This window comes from Pimephales promelas, chromosome 5, assembly GCF_988280905.1.
Source record: "Pimephales promelas chromosome 5, fPimPro1.hap1.1, whole genome shotgun sequence".
NCBI lineage: Eukaryota > Metazoa > Chordata > Actinopteri > Cypriniformes > Leuciscidae > Pimephales > Pimephales promelas.
In genome coordinates, this window is record NC_142773.1 from 16029882 (window position 1) to 16049974 (window position 20093).

Sequence of the window (20093 nt, forward strand, 5' to 3'; positions counted from 1 at the left end):
TCGTGAGTGTATAATATGCCATTGAAAATACATACGGGTAAGGGGTTCTTATGTCGATCGCCACGTTGCCCCTCCATCTTGAAAGTACATTAGCCAAAGAGGGACATACCCGTTAATTCAAGCTTCACCTTTCGCGTTTACGTTTGAGTTAAAGGGATACTCCACCGGGTTTTCATATTAAACTATGTTATTCCCTTAACTAAGACGAGCTGATGCATACCTCTCTCGTCTCAGCGTGTGCACTCTATCGCTCTGAATTGACGCAAAACTATGTTAGCACTTAGCTTAGCCCAGTGCATTAAATATGGGCCAGAAAGAGAAGCGACCAAACACTTCCTTGTTTTCCCTATTTAAACACAGTTACTCGATTAGTGTAACTCGACCAAGGCTGGTGACACAAAATAAAACGTTGTGTTTTTCTAAGCGTTTAAAATTGATGACTATATTGTATGGCGGAATACCATAAAAAAGTGCTTTAGAGCACTTCAACTTGGCGCAATAATACCTTCACTCGTGAAAAGTCCTCTTACCGGCTCCCGCTTTGTCGTATGTCACGTTGGCTGCTTTGACGGAAATAAGAGGGAGGGGGAGAGCGAGGAAGCGGGAGCCGGTAAGAGGACTTTTCACGAGTGAAGGTATTATTGCGCCAAGTTGAAGTGCTCTAAAGCACTTTTTTATGGTATTCCACCATACAATATAGTCATCAATTTTAAACGCTTCTCTTTTAAATCGTTTCTCTTTTTGGCCCATATTTAATGCACTGGGCTAAGCTATGTGCTAACATAGTTTTGCGGCAATACAGAGCGATAGAGTGCACGCACTGAGACGAGAGAGGTATGCATCAGCTCGTCTTAGTTAAGGGAATAACATAGTTTAATATGAAAACCCGGTGGAGTATCCCTTTAACACTCACGGACGAGGTCGAACTGGAAGCCATGCTAATCTTGGACTACATTGGCCACCGTAGGAGTTAAAACGAAATCGGAATTGAGAGGAACAGAAACTAATATTCAATGGATGGTCATATACCTTTTCACCTCTAGATGGGGGTTAAAAATCACACAGTGTAGCTTTAAATACTTGCATCGTGGAACACAAAGAAGATTTTGAAAAATGTTGGTAACCAAACAGATTTTGGCTTCCATCATAAGGATAAAATGAGACATTTTCAAAATATCTTATTTTATGCTCAAGCAATCAAGTAAAACAGGTTTGTGACCACAAAAGGGTGATAATTTTCTTTTTTGGGTGAATTATATCTTTAAATAAGCTAGTTAGTAATTAGCTTAAACAACTGACTGCACATTAAACTGTACAGACATGACAAACATGAAAACATTCATCACACTGAAAATAGAAGTTTAAGTGCATTGCATCTTGGGATACATCTCACGCAGTGTAATGTGTTTGCTACACATTTTAGTAAAATATGTAGGTCTTCTGAATAAATAATATTCTGAACGACAGAAATAGTCTTCTGAAAATCTGAATTCTTGGGACAGTATACACATGAATGAAATTTTAAGAATAATGTCGTATGATATTCTAATCAGACATGTCACTTTCTCCATCTGCTGGCCAGTTTTCATAAATGCAACTTTGAATACACATTGTGCAGTCCAATCCGCATTATTAATAGTAGCTTATTATCATATTACTGGGATATTGGCTGTTTATTAGTACTTATAAAGCACATATTCATGCCTTATTCTGCAGGATCACATTCTACATCCCTTAATCCTACCTAATAACAGGGTTACTAACTATTAATAATCAGTTATAATCTATTATATTATATTATAATCTAATAACCTATTACTAACTATTAATAATCAGTAATTAGCAGAGCTGGAAAGTTACGGAGTATATTTACTTGAGTACAGTCCTTAAGTACAATTTTGAGGGATCTGTACTTTACTTGAGGATCATTTTTGGGAAGTACTCATGACTTTACTCAAATACATTTGAGAGGGAAATATTGTACTTTTTACTCCACTACATTTCTATCCATAACCGTGAGTACCCGTTACTTCTTGTTCTAAAAAAAAAAAAAAAGGAAAAAATAATAATCTCAGAAACCCTCAATTTGTTGTTTCCCTCTCCAATGTGATTGGATTGTGCAGGTGCCACTGATTGGAACAGCCTATCAGCAATCAGCTTCAGCTTTCCCCCAAAGTGAACTCAATGGTCAGATTTAGATAAGAGACGAAACCATGGACGAAACAATGGATGAAGACGCAGCAGCTCCATCCCGGGAATCTCAATTTTCGGAATTTTCTTACATTTTCTTAAATGTTTAATAAAGCAACATGGTAAAAACATGAAAATGACTTGTTTTACTTTCAATTCCTTTTATATTCTCCAAGATATTAACATTAACATTTTTCATAACTCCATGTAGGACATTTCTGTCCATAAATGTACAGTGGCAGTAGTAAAGAAATATTTAGAAAATTTCTTGATACTCAAGTACTTTTAAAAACAAGCACTTCTGTACTTTTACTTAAGTAGACATCTGACTGTAGGACTTTTACAAAAATTTAGCAAGGGGTATCTGTACTTTTACTCAAGTAATGAAGCTGCACTCTGTCCGCCTCTGGTAAATAGTAGTTTATTGAGGCAAACGTTATAGTGAGAATTGGACCCTAATCTAAAGTGTGAACGTCATATTATATGGAATCATGTTGTAAATATATATTACAGTATATATATATATATATATATATATATATATATATATTCCCCAACAGAAATTAGAAATTTGCATTATTTTTTAACCAATTGTCCATGTGGTTAATTCAGAACTTAAATGTAATTTTTTATATATAACATTTTAGCTGGAGGGTTGAATTTGTGCATTATAACACTCTCATTGAATAAATGGAATGATTAGGAATTAAAATGATTAGGGTGCACTAATAATCTTTTTTTTTTTTTTTTTTTTTTTGCTGCGTGCCTTTATTTATTCATTCATTTGCACCTAAGTGAATGGTATTCTTTTACACTCAAATGAGTGCACTTGCGTATATAGGCTGAGCACACTGAACACTCAAACCTCCCCAGTCAGTGCGTCTTCACCAATCTCACTTATAGTACGGCATGCTTCTGCACATTCAGACACTATGGCGGACCTAAGAGCGTCTGGAAAGCTTCTGTTTGGACTGTTACTGTTACAGACATGGCCCTGCTTTATTCATACACTCATTGACCTGGAGCCTGTTCTGCAAGAGACATCTCTCCTCAAACCCAAAGTAGTCATTGCGGTTTTGGCCCGTAACGCTGAACACAGTCTTTCTTATTTTCTGGGATGCATTGAGAGACTGGATTATCCCAAGGACCGCATCTCTATATGGTAACTCGTTTTTGTTTCATGTTTCAAAATGCTTTTCAAATGTAATTTTCCAAAGAATTTATGAGCTTTATTTCTATGAAAAATAATTTGTGTTTAATAGGAAGACATATCAGATTAATGTATGGATGTATCATAGTAACACTTGCATTAATATCATCACTCATTATTATATTTAAAATTCTTAACAGATCATAACATGGCCTTATACTAATTTACTGAATTAAAGCACTTTCATGTAAACACATTCGAATCTGGAAACTGATCTATTTTGCATATTCAAATGTGAGTTGTTTACATGCAAGTGCTTTAATTCATTGCATGAGTTTAATGTGTTTCTATTATCACACAGATATACATATGTCAGTGGTTTTGTATTTAACCACACACTGAAGTGAGCACTGGGCTTTTAATTACACCTTAGTCTGAAATATCCTGGAAAGCTTGAAAAGTAAATATGACAAGAATCGCAGTGAAGTGAAAGAATGCAGATGAGTAAATGGAGAAAAGAAGGAGAAAGCGGGCAGTTTGCACTCCAAAAACAGCAAAAAATGTGACCAATAATGTCGTCTTAGTTCTTATTGAGTTTTATTTTTATATTAATAATGATTTATTTATTCGATTTTATTATTTTTTTTATAAATAATAATAATTATTATTTAAAAATCCAATCAAATAAAGACATAAAAGTATTATTATTAGTAGTAATATCATTTAATGAATGAATGAATGAATGTTTATAGCATAATTATTATAAAACCAACACACAATAATGGACAAAAGAATACATTACTATTCAAAAGTTTGGAGCCAGTAAGATTTTTTAAATGTGTTTGAATGAAGTCTCACAATAACAATTTTATATTTAAATAAATTCTTAAATGTAATGTGATAAATTAAAGCTGAATTTTCTGCATAATTACTCCTGTCACATGATCCTTCACTTAAAAAAACAAACAAACAAACAAAACACTTGCTGCCTTAGTTTTTAAGTATCTGCTTTGCTTTAAGTAATTTCAACTTACATTAATCTGACTTAAAAAAGAAAAGTAATCTCGTATAACTTAAAAAAATAAAGTTTAAATTGGCTTAACTTATTTTGATGAGTTGAAGTAATGTAAAAATACATGTTGATATGACTTATTGATTGTGCAACTTTTAGTACAGAAATAATTTCTATATGCTGATTTGAGGCCCAAGAAACATTTTTCATCATCATCAATGTTGAAAGTTATGCTGCATAATATTTTTGTGGAAACCGTGATAAGTTCAGTGAATAAACGGCTTGAAATATAAATTTCTTTACATTTTTTTTTAATCAATGTCTTCAGTAAGTAAAAAATCTTACTGACTCCAAACTTTTTGAACTTTTTGTATACTATGGCAAGATGACGTTTAGGTGATGTAGTTACATTGTATTTACTCAAATAAGTACTGGGTAATATTAAATTACGACATGTATTTACTATAGAGTTATGGTTAGGGTTTGGGTTAGTTACTTGTAATTATGCATAATTTACTGTTTTGACTATAGTAAGCACATGCAGTAACATGCAAATACGCCACCTCAAAATACAGTGTCACCAAAAACTGCAAGATGGGCTAAATGATATAATTCTGGTCTTAACATGGACTTTCTGTTTGTCAGGGCCGCTACCGATCACAATATTGACAACACCACTGCAATGCTGCACGAATGGCTCACTGGAGTAGAGCTTTTGTATCATTCAGTACAACTGCAGACCATGGAGGAGGAGAAGAGGTGAAAACAATGGCACTGACAGATGTTAAGATATCTCAGTGCAAGTTGCTTTAAGATAAAATAGCTCAAACATGCATTTGAATCTGGGGTTAGTTTAAAGGTGCCATCTAACATCATAAATCAAATCCTACTCCATATACCATAACAGATGGGGGCAGTATACCTCCAAAAAATGACTTGTGCTCCTACCATCGCGCATGTTATTCAAATCATTTGACATGATAGTAAAAGGTTGGAAGACCGCAGTTTCACGTGGAACATTTGGAGATTTTTAGAGATCAGAGACTCAATAAACTAAACACTAGAGTGAACTAAACTAAACACTATGAATCTCAACACTAAATGATGAAGACCGCCTCATAGATCTCAAAAACAAGCTGGTGCATTTCGACGGTATGGGAAAATAAAAGCTTGGGCAATTATTTGAAGTTTATGGTATTCGTTTTGTTCATATTACACTTTTATTGTTAGTGAATTAATTTGACAGACAGCATTCGCTGATGTTGATCAAGCTAGCGCCGTGAATTCACTGTGAGACACACGCAATTGACACTTAGCAAGCAGGTTAGTTAAGCTCTCAGATTCTGTCAATTATATTACGCAATTCAAAGAATAAATACCGTTTTGGCGCTTGTACATGTTACACTACAGATCCCTAGCGCACGTGAACCGATCGTCTCTACTAGCTGGAAAAAGAACATGAACTCTGTTGAAAGATACAGTATGCTACAACTTACCAAAATGTATTCCTCATGCATAATGTCGACCAATCATTTTTTGAACTCTTCCCTGAACTGAAATGTAGTAATTGGCTGTATTTCCACACGACTGACATCAGGTTTAAGTACACACACAAGCCGGCGCGAGCGCGACTCACTCGCGTATTGCAGTTTGGCTGGTGCTAACGTTGCCCGTCCGCATACCGCCTCCCATGGCCGGAACTGGTATTACGATACCTGCCGGGCCGGGGCTAGTAATTTAGCATGCTAATTCAGGTTAATATCTCGGCAGCACTATAACTTGTCAGTTTTTTAATGACATCTTTGCACTTATTTCTTCTCATTCTTTTGATGCGTGTAGCTAATTTTTCGTATATTGTTACCTCAATTATTGTATATGGCACCTTTAAGCCTAGTCTGTAAACCAGGCGTATATTACAAAACACTATGTTCATAACCATTTCCTAGAAGTTACAGTAGAACTCATTACCTTTTCTGCTATAAGTATGTAGCATACAACTTTTAATGTAGTACCAATGTAATACATTTATAAAAGAGGAAACATCTCATGTGTCTGTGTATACTGAAGCATTGGGTTATTATAATGATTTACAGTAATTATGTGGATGAGCTGGGCCCCAAGCACTGGACGGAGTCTCGGTTCACGCATGTGATGAAGCTGAGGCAGGCTGCGCTCAAATCTGCCAGGGCACAGTGGGCAGACTATATTCTGGTGAGATGACCTCTCCGTCTGTGCTGATCTTACCTCAGCTTCTGTCTGTAGAGTGGGGGAAATAACTATTTGATCCCCTACTGATTTTGTAAGTTCGCCCACTATCATTTTTATGGTAGGTTTATTTTAACAGAATGTCAACCCAAAAATCCAGAAAAACACATTATAATAAGGTTGTAAATTGATTAGCATTTGATCAAGTGAAATAAGTATTTGATCCCCAAGCAACCAGCAAGAATTCTGCCTCCCACAGTTTGGTTATGTGCCCGTGAGGATCACACATTAGTCCTGTCACTTTAAGAAAGTACTCCTGATCTCAGTGGAAACGTGTCCACAGAATCTGTATCTTCCATTCCAACCTCTCCACCAAAGAGCTGTTGAACATCAGGGACCAGATTGTAGACCTGCACAAGGCTGGAATGGGCTACAAGCTTGGAGATGAGGAGACAACTGTTCGTGTGATTATTCAGAAATGGAAGGAATACAAAATGAAAAATCAATCGTTCTCGGTCTGGAGCTCCATGCAAGATCTCGCCTCATGAGGTAAGGATGATCAGGAGAAAGGTGAGGGATCAGCCTGGATCTACACGGGTGGAGCTTGTTCATGATCAAGGCAGTTGGGACCACATTCACCAAGCAAACCATTGGTAACAGACTACGCCACAATGGATTGAAATCCTGCAGTGCCCCCTATTTAAGAAGGCACATGTTCAAGTTTACCAGTAAACATCTAATGATTCAGAAAAGACTTGGGAGAAAGTGCTGTGGTCAGATGACACCAAAATTGAGCTCTTTGGCATCAACTCAACTGGAGGAAGAGAAATGCTGACTATGACCCCAAGAACACCATCCCTACAGTCAAGCACAGAAACATCATGATTTTGGGCTGTTTCTCTGCTAAGGCTACAGGACGACTTCACTGTAATGAGGGGTCGATGGGCGGGGCCATGTACCGTCAAATTTTGTACGAGAACCTCCTTCCTTCAGCCAGAACACTGAAGATGGGTCAAGTCTTCCAGCATGACAATGACCCACAACATACCACCAAGGGGACAAAGGAGTGGCTCGAGAAGAAGCACACTGAGGTCTTGGAGTGGCCTAGCCAGTTTCCAGACCTTAATCCTATAGAAAATCTGTGGAGGGAGCTGAAACAAAGTGACAGCCAAGAAACCTTAAGGATTTAGAGAGTATCTATAAAGAGGAGTGGATCAAAACCCCTCTGAGATGTGTGCAAACCTGGTGACAAACTACAAGAAACATCTTACCTTTGTGCTAACCAACAAAGGTTTCCCCACCAAGTACGAAGGCATGTTTAACTTTGGGATCAAATACTTATTTCACTTACTGAAATGCAAATCAAAATCAAATTGCACTAATAAAAATCAGCAGGGATCAAGTAATTATTTCCCCCACTGTATGTATTATCATACCATATTTAAATACGATTAACCCTCTGCTCAGTGGCGGTCAAAAATAACTTATAATATATATATATATATATATATATATATATATATATATATATATATATATATATATATATATATATATATATATATATATATATATATATTGCAGTGAAATGAATGTACTATATTTTAGATCAATCATGTTTTTTTTTGTATTTTTAGGAGATTTTATGGTACTAAATTATATGTACTGAATAATTATCCAATAATACGATATACAATTTCCGAAATACAATTTCCAACTTAAACTGTTGTAATTCTTGAATGCTTTTGAGCACAGACTTAAGTTTGGTCTCTTATTAAAGACGACCATTGGCAGATTAAAAAAAAAGAACTTTTACTAAAAATACTATTTTAAAATTTTATATGAAATATAAATTTTTCCAATCAAGATTTTGTTTGGCTGCAGTACCAAATGTTTCCACTAGATCAAATTAGCTTCCCATTAATTTCCAATGCAGTCTTTTTTTTCTTCAGTTTTGCCAACAAAACATGTCCATAATTTTGTTTTTTGAGTTCACATAGCAAGTGCCAAAATTGTTACCAAGTTTAATACCATTCCGATGAAGTAAAAAAAAAAACAGTTATTGCTGGAGTTTCTAAAATCATGATGTATCAAATATGATACATCAAGTTTGTACATCTCAGTCATCATTATTTGGCACTGAATTATATGTTTTGCCCCCTAAACAAACAAATAACTATAGAGCATTGATCATAAAAATAAGAGCAGCACTTTAGTTTAGATCCAATTTTCATTAACTTGTTTATTAGAATGCATGCATATTACTAGGATATTGCTGTATATTAGTATTAAAGCACATTTTAATGCCTTATTCTGCATGATCATATTCTACGTATTCTATGTATAAGCAGTAATTAGGAGTTTATTGAGACAAAAATTGTAGCTGATAGTTAGTAAATAGTGACTATTTATTGGACCCTAATCTAAAGTGTGATTTAATATAAGTCATATTATTGGAAGATATTGAGAAATATGCATTTTATACTTAGTTAGTACTTTCAGAATTTCATCTTACTCTTAAAAAATCAGTAACTGCACCAAATTTCAGTTTCTGTATTTTCCCCTTCTTAATAATAAGCTATGTTCTCACTATCTCTATGAGCCATGTATGCCTGATATATGAAATATGCTCAAATTATAGCCAACTAATAATAAAAAAGAAAGAATATTTTTCTCACTATTATTTCATATGTCGGTGTCGGTGCTTTATCTTCCCAATTAAAATTCAATAGATGGGGAAGGGAATGTGCCATTTGAGTCTACTGATGGTTTTTGAAAGGTGTGTATGATTGTTTGCATGATTTGTCCTCTAGTTTGCAGACAGCGATAACCTGCTGACCAACACACAAGTTCTGAATCATCTGATTGCTGAGAATCGGACGCTGGTCGCTCCAATGCTAGAATCAAGGACGCTCTATTCCAACTTTTGGTGTGGTATGACCTCACAGGTACAGGCTAAAGTCGTCTACAATAATGACATCCACTTCCAGCTGAGATCAGTGTGGTCTACAATCAGTTTCTATGGTCAATCATGCATCATTAGGACCCATTATGCTATTTTTAAACCACGATGGGTAATTTGTCCAACATTTAACCCAATTTGCCACAACTCACTAAGTTCCATCATGATTATAGCAAATCGTGTACATTTAAGATTTGGAGATGCATCATTCTGAATGGGATTGGCTATTTGAGCCAGTTGTTCATGAACCTAGAGATAATGTAAAGACGTTTTTTCAATGCTTCGTTGGATTGTAGTTATTCATTATAGTCATTATATTATACATTTGTGATTTAGAAACTCTTTTCATGTAATCTTAACGCTATATTGTGTTATATTTATCAAAATAAAACTAATATAGACGTATTTAAATAACACAGGCACTGTACACAGCCTGACCTATTCAATGAAAAGTGTTGAAAATACCACGCAACCGTCACCATGGAAAGCCTATTTGACAACAGTTCTGAAGAAGTTAATATTAAGTAACTTACATTTTCGACACATAGTTGCCAGTTACGTTGTCTCTTTTTGCTCAGTCAACGGAAACAGCTAGGCTATAGGAAGTGAAAGGAGAATCAACCGTCCTTGTTTTTGGATATCATCGATAGTGATCCATTTAATAATGACTCCCCTGTTGCCACCTACTGGTGAATCGATGAAAACTGCAGAAAGTGAGGACAGGAACTAAAAATGTAATATTTATACTTGATAAAACAATACACTGCAAGTTAGAATAGTAAGAATATTCATTGTTTCTCATTTTTTCTGCATAAAGTATTTGAGTATTTCACCAAGAAAAAAAGAAGAAGAATGCTCTGACTCTTTTGTGAATCTTGAAAATGTTGAGCATCTCTTTTGTCTCTGCAGGGGTATTATAAGCGAACACCACATTATGTACCCATTCGGAACTGGAAGCGTACCGGTTGCCACCCAGTTCCCATGATTCACTCCACGATGCTGATAGACCTACGGCGCAGTGCTAGCGCGGCCCTGGCCTTTTACCCTCCGCACCATTACTATCTTTGGGCCCTGGATGATGTCATGGCTTTTGCATTTTCTGCAAGACAAGCAGGTAACAAATCCATTATACCTACTTATACAGACAATACAGTATCTATTCTACTGTAAGTCTGATTAAAGAGTAGCCTAGAAGGTCATTGAGTCGCAACCTGATGTTTGCATTAATTTAATTGTGTTTAATTGTAACTTGAGTGAAAATAATTTGCTAGTAATTGATTCAATCCTCTGAAATATCATGTTTACTGACTCCACAGATAACAAAAGTATGTTCTAAGAATGTTTCGCTTACATTCCCATTAAATTTTCATTTTGCATTAAATTTATGGGTCCGTAAAATTTTCTCATCCACACTGAAATGTCTGAGAATTTGCCAAAAAAAAAACCTCGCTAAACTCACCTCTCAGCACATGTAAGCCCCATAGACTGTAAAAGGTAAACCCGCATAAAAGCTGATAGAGACAAAAAAAAAAGAAGACATAATCAAGTCATCACGCAATTCTTCTGGCAGGATGATTTTATTTAGCAAAATATCTCATCATTCCCTGATGAGGTCACACTCACTCACCATTATGATTATCATGTTTGGTCTTGTCTGTCAACTTTGCAGCACTGTGATATTAAGAGTGTGCAAAGTAACATATTTTAGCAACTGTGTGCACAAAAAAGCCACAATACTCAATATGCATCACATGACTAGACTTATGTCATCGTTTTCAAATGCCTCCGTTTTCACAGTCCTCTACTACGACGAGAAAACTGCGTTTTCAAATGTATCCACTTTGGAAAGCGTTTTCAAAAAGCTTTGTGCTAAGAGAATCTAGAAATCATTTGATTGGACCAAATATTATGATGAGAAGCTAAAGTGCATCGTGATGTCATCAAAATCATTGATCCATACTGGCGAAAGTGAGAAGTTTTGAACGCTTATATCTTGATAAATGTGAAATTTGTCATTGTTTTGGAGCACACTTACAGTAAGGTTAACATATTCATAGTGAAAGCCAAAAAATGTACATTTTGATTCGAAATTTTGACTTTAACGCACCTCCATCGTACAATGTCACTCAACCCCACCGTTGCACATTGGGGTAGCGGACTAAAAACTAGCTTGAACACTGTTTGCATCACTGAAGCATTATTTATCACTGTAAAGCTGCTTTGAAACAATCTATATTGATATCATGAATAGGACTTGTTTTAGATGTTATTATCTTTACAGGTGTGCAGATGTTCTTATGTAACAAAGAGCATTATGGGTACCTGCCACTACCTTTGGAGACGAAGCAGACTCTGGAGGAGGAGGTGGAGAGCTTCAGCCACACTGTCACCGAGGCACTAAGTGTGTATCACTAAATCACAAAACAATATGAAGATTTGACAAAAGTATTCACAGGCACAGAGACTTTGTTAAATACAGCAGCCTATTAGTAACAATATTTGTGAGTGAATTAACTGTGAAGCAGAGGTTGGGGGCCACCCATACACCACTACTCCTTCCCGAACCTCTTACACTGACACTTGACTGTATGCTTTTCCGTATAGCTTTCACAGGAAAGAGAGAGTTTTCACTCCTCTGTGACATCTCACATTCTTTCTGCTCTTTCCAACCCTGACATTATTAAGAAATCGGCATGTTAAAATAATTCAAAAAAGGACAAATAAAATAAAACATGTTACTTTCAGAGCTCAAAACTCCCTCCCCTATCCAAAAATATAATTTATTGAATCATTTATTAAACACCCCAAGAACTAACCACAAGAGTCTTGCACAAATCTCAACTGTTTAATTGATATATCACTGAAAAATTCAAACATTTATTTATTACCTAGTGACATATATTTAAATGTTGGATATAGTACATCCTACTTTTCTACCTACATACATACAGTATACTCACCGAAATCAATATGTATATCAAATCTCTGGTGTGTGATTGTCACAAAATGTAAACTCTATTATAGTACACCTCTCTATAAAGTTCCATATATATATATATATATATATATATATATATATATATATATATATATATATATATATATATATACTATATATATATACTATATATATATATATATATATATATATATATATATATATATATATATATATATATATATATACAACTTTATCTGCAGTATCAAATAAATAGATACAAACTACAACAGATTTCTTCTGGATTATTTATTTCAGAGCAAATATAGCCTAACTGTATTATCACCCAGCTCTTTAAAGTTGGATATAAGTATGTTCACCTTTATCCATGCATTATACCCATGTAAGGTGATATATACTATCTCACATGCTCAAAATGTAAACCATGTTATTAGCCAGCTCGAATCTGCTAAATGCAACTATAAGGCATGTAGATATAAATGATTTTCAATAAAGCTAAGGGAGCAAAAAAAATAAATAATAATAATCACCCTGTAATCTGTTACGTGTTGTGAAAAGCGATATACAAACTAATTTATATTATATTGTTGTAAAGTTTGAGGTCAACTTATGACGTTCGCTTGGTTTTTGCATTCAAAAACATCAAAATGAATAAGTAATAGGCTATTTTGTACCCTAGTTTTGAGCCTAGCTGAAAAACACTCGGTTTTTATGGGTGTCTCGCACTGAAGAGTTGGAAGTAAACGCCCACTGCTGTGAGTGGATAACAGTTTTGCATATTATAATGAGTTTCGACTCATTATTGTTTTGAAAACGTCCAATGTTGTAAAATGGCAACCGGAATGATTTGCCCATACATGTTCGACCCAGAGTCCGTGTGTTGCACAATTCCCGTCAGATCCAATATAGACGGCACAGCACCGTTCTTTACTCTTAATCGGTCTGCAAATCCAGTCTTGTTTACAAAACAATCCTCAGTGAAATGAAGCGAACAGACGGACAATGTTTTACCTCATCAGCTGGAACTTCATTAAAAATAAAGTTTAACCATTGGAATCCAGGGGAAGCTTATGCAGCGACTGTCTTCTTCCACAACCAGGCACTGCACAACATTTTGTATTGCTCGGTAGCTCAATCCGGTTTGTCATCACAAGGTAGGCCAACCGGTATGTTATTTAGCTTTGCGTGTAATGCGCGAATCGGTGGGCAGGGCTAAACCGGCCAATTTTGAAGTAGGAGTTGATCTTCTTTGGTGGGGGTGGTGTTTTATCCTCTTTGACATCATAGTTCCCCACTTTGAAAAACGAGTCGTTTGCTGAGCCTGGTGTCAATAAAAGCTTTTATTAGACTAACAAGGCTGTTTTCAGTTCTGAAACTTACAGAATATTCTTATAATATGATGACCTCTTAGATGTCAAAAGCTCAAGGAAAATTTGATTTCTCAGTTCATCACCCCTCTAAAATATATTTGCTTAAAAGACAAATAACATGACGTTTGTCTTCCTCAGTTGACTTCAAAATGGAAACTTCACATTACCTGCACATTGCTTCCAAACCCAAAGACACCATGGCATTCAATCAGGTATAGATACTGACGACAGAAATACTAAATGTAGAATATTGAAACAACTTTACAATCTGTGTCCATGTGCAATCCTCATAGGAATCAGAACGTAACTATTAGCATTATCTTTTCTTTTCAGGTCTACTTGATCAATCTTAAACGCCGGGAAGATCGCAGAGACCGTATGTTGCGCTCGTTAGAGGTGCTGGGCATAGATGTCACCCTCACCGATGCGGTGGATGGCAAGTATGATATTAAAACTCACACTTTAGCACCAGTCACACAATGTCAATGTTCACCCTGTTGTTTATACTGTATGTCCTTCATCTCTGCTTCTCAATGCAAAGTGTATTTTTCTACAACACAACATGCCACAGTCAAATACGACTTCTTGTGTCTCCTCTCTCCCAGAACCCTGAATTCAACTCAGCTAAGAGCTTTAGGAATTGAGATGCTTCCCGACTATAAAGATCCTTATTCTGATCGTGTGCTAACTAAGGGTGAAATCGGTTGCTTCCTTAGTCATTACAGCATCTGGAAAAAGGTATACAGCAAAAAATGATGCCCTACAATAAGCTGCTACATAAACATGTGTAACTGGTCCAACTCTACCCGCTTCGAGCGGGATTCGAACCAGCGTTTTCGACGTAGAAGGCGAAAGGCTATAGAACCCCTTTTGAGTTACCATCTGGGTCACGGCACCAAATTTAACTATAATAATCAATCAGCGGCCCAAATAATCCATTATCAATCGGACTGACAGCTCATTCGGACTAAAAAGCCTTTTTGTAATGAAAGTATTGAAAGGGGAGGTTTATTCCCTTTCTAATCTGATAGAGAAAACATGTAAACACTTGATCTGATTGAAAACCGAAACTGGGAATGAATAGGCATGCATGTGCATTTACGTAAAAATGTCATAAATGACTTGTGTTATTCTAAAATTCTTCTACCACTCATCAGAACAACGTCCCATCAGTCCTCACTTCATACTCTCATCCACAGACAGTTTCTTTTGGGAGCGGGAAGAGAGATTATTAGTTTCATAAATATAAGCAGCACGGCATAACAGTGCATGTGCTCATGGTCTCTTAATCAGGACCCAGAATAAATTAAAATTAAGTCTTTAAAACAAAGAAAAGATGTAGGAGAATATTATGCCCAAACATCGAAAAACCCTGTATATTGTACAGAGTATACTCTGTATACTCTCGTGCAGTGTGTGCATATCATTTCGATTTAAAGCTTCATAAACGCGCACATCAATCCGATCACTTTAACACTATATGTTCGGATTTATCAATCGGAATTAATTCATTTTGATTGAAACAAAATGTGTGGATGTAAAGATAGCCTATTACACTCATCTCCCTAAACCTTACTCCCATCTGGGTCACGGCACCAAATGTAACCGGTTGGGTATAAGGCAGGCGCTCTAAAAAAAAGACCACAGTCTCTAGCTTCAGTCGCCAGCGTGACACTTGAGATCAGGGGAGTGAGGTTTACAGGCACAACTCTTACTAGCTTGCCTCGGTTCCACACTCAAAGTGGAAAAATGTCCTTGTGGTTATAAAAAGCTAGTCAAAGGTTATTTGATAAACCAAAGAGTGGTTCTTCTATGGCATCACCGAAATAAACTCTTTTGGAAATTTTCTTTTCAAGAGTGTAAAACTGTATGAATTACAAGTGACTTTCGATGCTGTGAGAACAGTAAATGAGTCTCTTAATGTGCATGATGTCTTTTTGCTGTGTGTCCGTCTCAGGTGGTGGAGCTCCAGCAACAGCAGGTGCTCGTACTGGAGGATGATGTCAGGTTTGAAACCAACTTTAAGAGCCGCCTCAACACCATCATGAAGGATGTGAAACAATCAGGCCTCCAGTGGGACTTAATGTGAGTTGTGGTTTTATTATGATAAAGTGTTTAGATCCATCATCATAGCTTCCACAAAGTTGTCATTGGTCTTCTTGAGGTCCACAAATCATAAATATTTAAATTCACATTGGTAATTAGAAATTGTGTTTCCTTTGTCTGTTCCATTTTTCCTCTTCTCTTTAAGTTACGTGGGGCGTAAACGATTGCAAATTAAGCATCCAGAGCGCTGGGTGGAGGGAGTGAAGAACCTGGTGAGCCCGGATTACTCTTATTGGACACTAGGCTATGCCCTTTCACTGCAGGGGGCAAAGAAGCTTCTGGAAGCCCAGCCTCTTAGCAAGATGCTGCCCGTGGATGAGTTTCTGCCTGTTATGTTCAACAAACACCCCAAGTAAGTGTCATAGATTTTAGTAATTAACATTTCTTAACTCTGTCCCCACCAGCCATTTTGAAAAAAGTTGCCAGCTACTGCCAACATTTCAGATCATTTCCACAACAGTTTCATGGACATTCATCTGCATTTTCATTAAATGCACAAATGTTTCACCAATCATTATTACATATTCGGGTCTTTAACGACCCGATCTGTGTCTAACACGGATGGATCCCTATCTGTTGCGATAATATAAAACTCTACTGATATTAGAGTAACAATTCCAGAAGAATACAATAAAGCATGTTTTGTTACCTTTTGGAGCTTGGAAGGGTTCAGTTTGAGCTGATGTTTTATGCCATCATCACTGTCCTCGTCAGAGCTCAGTTACCAGTACATTCAGCATCTGCCTCATAATTCGCCATCTCAAACATATTCTCAAAACTATCATTTTCAACATATTCAAAATCAATATATTGATCGCTGACAGTTTCTTCACCAGATCCACCAACAAGTGACAGTGTCACTAATATTTCATTGCATTCAGTACTTCAATGAGCCATTTCCAGTTTTGCTGATGATGTATTTCTATACTTTTGTTTTCTGCCTGTGTTAACTACGACACCCCTTTTTCCACCAAAGCATTTTGAGAGCCGTTTCGGAGCCGGTGCCTGCGCGCGAACCAGTTCTTTGTGTTTCGACAGCCAAAGAACCGGTTCTCGGCCAGGAGAACTGGTTCCAAAGCGGCACCAACTCTTTGCTGGACTAGAACCGTTCTTTTACCACATCATGCTTACATCGGGGGCTGGGGCGGGTTTAGATGTGTTCTAAACATATTTTCTGACCATAATAAAGGATCGCAAAGGCAAGAGAAACATTTGCAGAAACGCGATGGAGTCTGTCTTTGTAATTGTTATGCTTGAAGTTAACATTTTTTTATTGAAGACATTATAAGTAAAGAAGAAAACAGTCACAATATACGACAAATAAATAAAGAAAAAAAGACACAAGACAGGGGTACATAACTTATCGGAAAAGATTACACATCAAACGAAAAGATTAAAAGACTTACATATTTCAAATATTTTTAAAGCTTTCTTGGTACACGAGTTAGAGATAATCCGAAAGTAAGCGTTTCTAACTAAGACGTAGTACACAGTGACGTAACGACGTCGTTCCCTGGGCGCTCTAGTCAGTGGAAAAACAAATAGGTTCTGAAGCGGTTCGCAAGTTGAACCAACTCCGAACTAACTTTGAACCAGCACCAGTTCTCTTTTTGGTGGAAAAGGGGTATGAGTGAAATGTTACTTCATCATGTGTATCAAACATTGCCACTTTGTGGAATAAAGGTGGATTGCACTTATTCAATCATCAAAGATTCAATTATTGTTGTACAGAAGAAAAAAATACTAACACTGTTACACACCCGGGTCGTTGGCGACCCAATACAATTTTTTTTTTTTGAAAAAATTCATGGGAAAACACATTTTTAAAAATCATTTTATTATTTTTGTCTTGTTATAGCCTATACTAAGAAGAAGGTGTCGTTGATGAACTTTAAAAAATAAACAAGGGTAGTGAATGATGTTCCATGTCACTAAAGACCCTAGGTATGCTTTTAAGGGGTTAAGAGTTGCACTTTTCATAATGACTTTTATAAAGACATTGTAATGTAAACCTCTTTCTGTGGGCTAACCATAGTGTTTCCTCTGTCTGTAGGGAGGAATACATGTCTCATTTCAAACCGAGAGACTTGAAGGCTTTCTCTGTAGAACCCCTGCTGCTCTTTCCCACACACTACACTGGGGAGTCGGGGTATTTCAGCGACACAGAGACCTCCACCATCTGGAATGATGAGACGGTGGACACTGACTGGGACCGTCATCACATCCGTGGAGACCGCAGTCGAGGCGATAAGACTCCCACGCCAGTCTCTGAGAGCAGCCCGAGAGAGGAACTATGATTGAGCTCTTACAGGAGCCGGTTACACTTTATTGTAAGGCGTCCTTGTTGCAGTGTAATTATACATTTAAGAATTGAGTAATATTAATGAACAACATGTACTTACTATAGGGTTCAGGTTAGGGGTTGGTTTTTAGGGTTAGTTGCATGTATCTATGCATAATTTATTGTTATTACTATAGTAAGAATATGTAACATATGTAATAAGGACACTGTAAAATAAAGTGTTACCGAGTCAAATGTCAGATTACAGCACAAAGAAAAAACATAAATAATGTGAGTCAAATTATATATCTGGATTGGTGATTGATATTGACACAGATGTACAATCATGTGTACCAATTATTAGCACACTAATGAAAGCTGTGAGAAATATTAAACAGGTACAACAAGACCAGATTCAATACAAAAAACAGATGAAAGTGGTGATAAAATAAACACTAATTGAGTTAAGTGATATTACTATTACAATACAATTCTGGATTTATTTTCATGAATGTGCTTCTAAATTTTTTGTGTCATGACTTTGCCGAGTGCTGGACTCTTGCATTGTCAAAACAAGATCTTGACCAAAAATGTATGCACTTCTTGATGGAAATATATGTTGGGATCTTTGAAGGGAAACTGATGCAGTTTTTGGTCAAGATCTTGTATTGGCAATGCAAGAATCCAGCACTCTATAACGTTTCTTCCAGCACATCCCAAAGACTTTCAGTGAATTTAAGGTCTGGACTCGTGTGTGAAAGTGATTCTTCAAGCTCTTTCCAACCATTCTTTCACAATGCACTGTCATGCACTATTTCTTTCATGCACTATTTCAAGGGTACTACCTATTCTTTGGATCTTTCTTCAAATATGCTGCATCGAGAAAAAGCAGCATGAATGCTAATAAGAGTAGTAAGAAAAAAATAAGAAAAACAAATATTTTGTCACTTTTAACTCAAATTTTTAAACTGATGACAGGATTTATATATTACATAATATTGTTTTAAATAAGAATGTATTTCAATCAATTAGGTTATGCAAGAATTAGATAAATTTTTTTTTTAAATAAAGTACAGCATGTCTCATCTTCTGAAAAACATAATGACCATTTTTGTGTCCAATATGTATTTGAGGACACATGATAAGCTAAATAAAACTAATCACAGTCACATCTCAGTATTTTCATATATATATATAAATAAAATAAAAATAAAAAAACACCAAAACACAAAATAATTCTTAATCCATTTATTTATTATTTAAAAAGCACTGGAGGGTATTTTTTGTTTGTTTGTTTTTGTTGGAGGCAAACAACGAATCAAAGCAAATTATTAGTCAAGTCTCATACCTTAAAATAAGTACTGTAAGTACTGTAAAAAAAAAAAGAAGATATTTTAAAGCACACCAAAACAAAAGCATGTAATAAATAAAATGGCAGAGAATTGCAAAACAAAGCGAATGAAAAGAACGTTTAACATTAGGTCCTACTCGTGAAGGACAGAGGTTTTCAGCATTACGTTTCATCACCTGAGGAGATACATGGAGGCTTTTGTATTGACAAAACCCATAGGTCCACTGATATGAGACATGGCTGTAGACTGAGAACTTAATAGATCTCATTAGACATCCTTTTAGTGTGTTCGCTACAGACAATCTGCCAATCAGTGCATAATCGTTTTAGTGTGTCAAAACTGATGGACAAGATCTAGATTGTACGCCAAGCAACAAAACAGTTCTTAAAATAAAATCGTCAATCTACATATTCTCACTCTAGCGTCGCGATTAAAAGCAGCCGCGCTCACGCACATCTTAGTTTGACACGCAAGACATCGGATGCCTCGAACACGGCAAAAGTTGC

The 20093-nt window shown here is 36.1% G+C and overlaps 1 protein-coding gene across 1 annotated transcript; it reads left to right on the top strand.

Annotated features, from left to right (window-relative positions):
• Positions 1–3122: 3122 nt before the first annotated feature.
• On the top strand, positions 3123–18633 carry colgalt2a (collagen beta(1-O)galactosyltransferase 2a). The gene is made up of 12 exons (XM_039661193.2): positions 3123–3352; positions 4998–5111; positions 6446–6563; positions 9371–9505; positions 10429–10633; positions 11801–11920; positions 13987–14060; positions 14182–14288; positions 14454–14586; positions 15806–15933; positions 16100–16306; positions 18008–18633. Exons 1-12 carry the CDS (start codon positions 3123–3125, stop codon positions 18249–18251), a joined length of 1815 nt encoding a protein of 604 aa, XP_039517127.2. The 3' UTR covers positions 18252–18633.
• The last annotated feature ends 1460 nt before the right edge of the window (positions 18634–20093 follow it).

Excerpts from the sequence above, each read along its gene's own strand:
- colgalt2a (XM_039661193.2), top strand. The coding sequence starts at position 3,123 with ATGGCGGACCTAAGAGCGTCTGGAAAGCTTCTGTTTGGACTGTTACTG. Across the intron at positions 14,061-14,181 it reads ACACCATGGCATTCAATCAG|GTCTACTTGATCAATCTTAA; the intron begins GTATAGATACTG and ends TTTTCTTTTCAG. Across the intron at positions 16,307-18,007 it reads ATGTTCAACAAACACCCCAA|GGAGGAATACATGTCTCATT; the intron begins GTAAGTGTCATA and ends CTCTGTCTGTAG.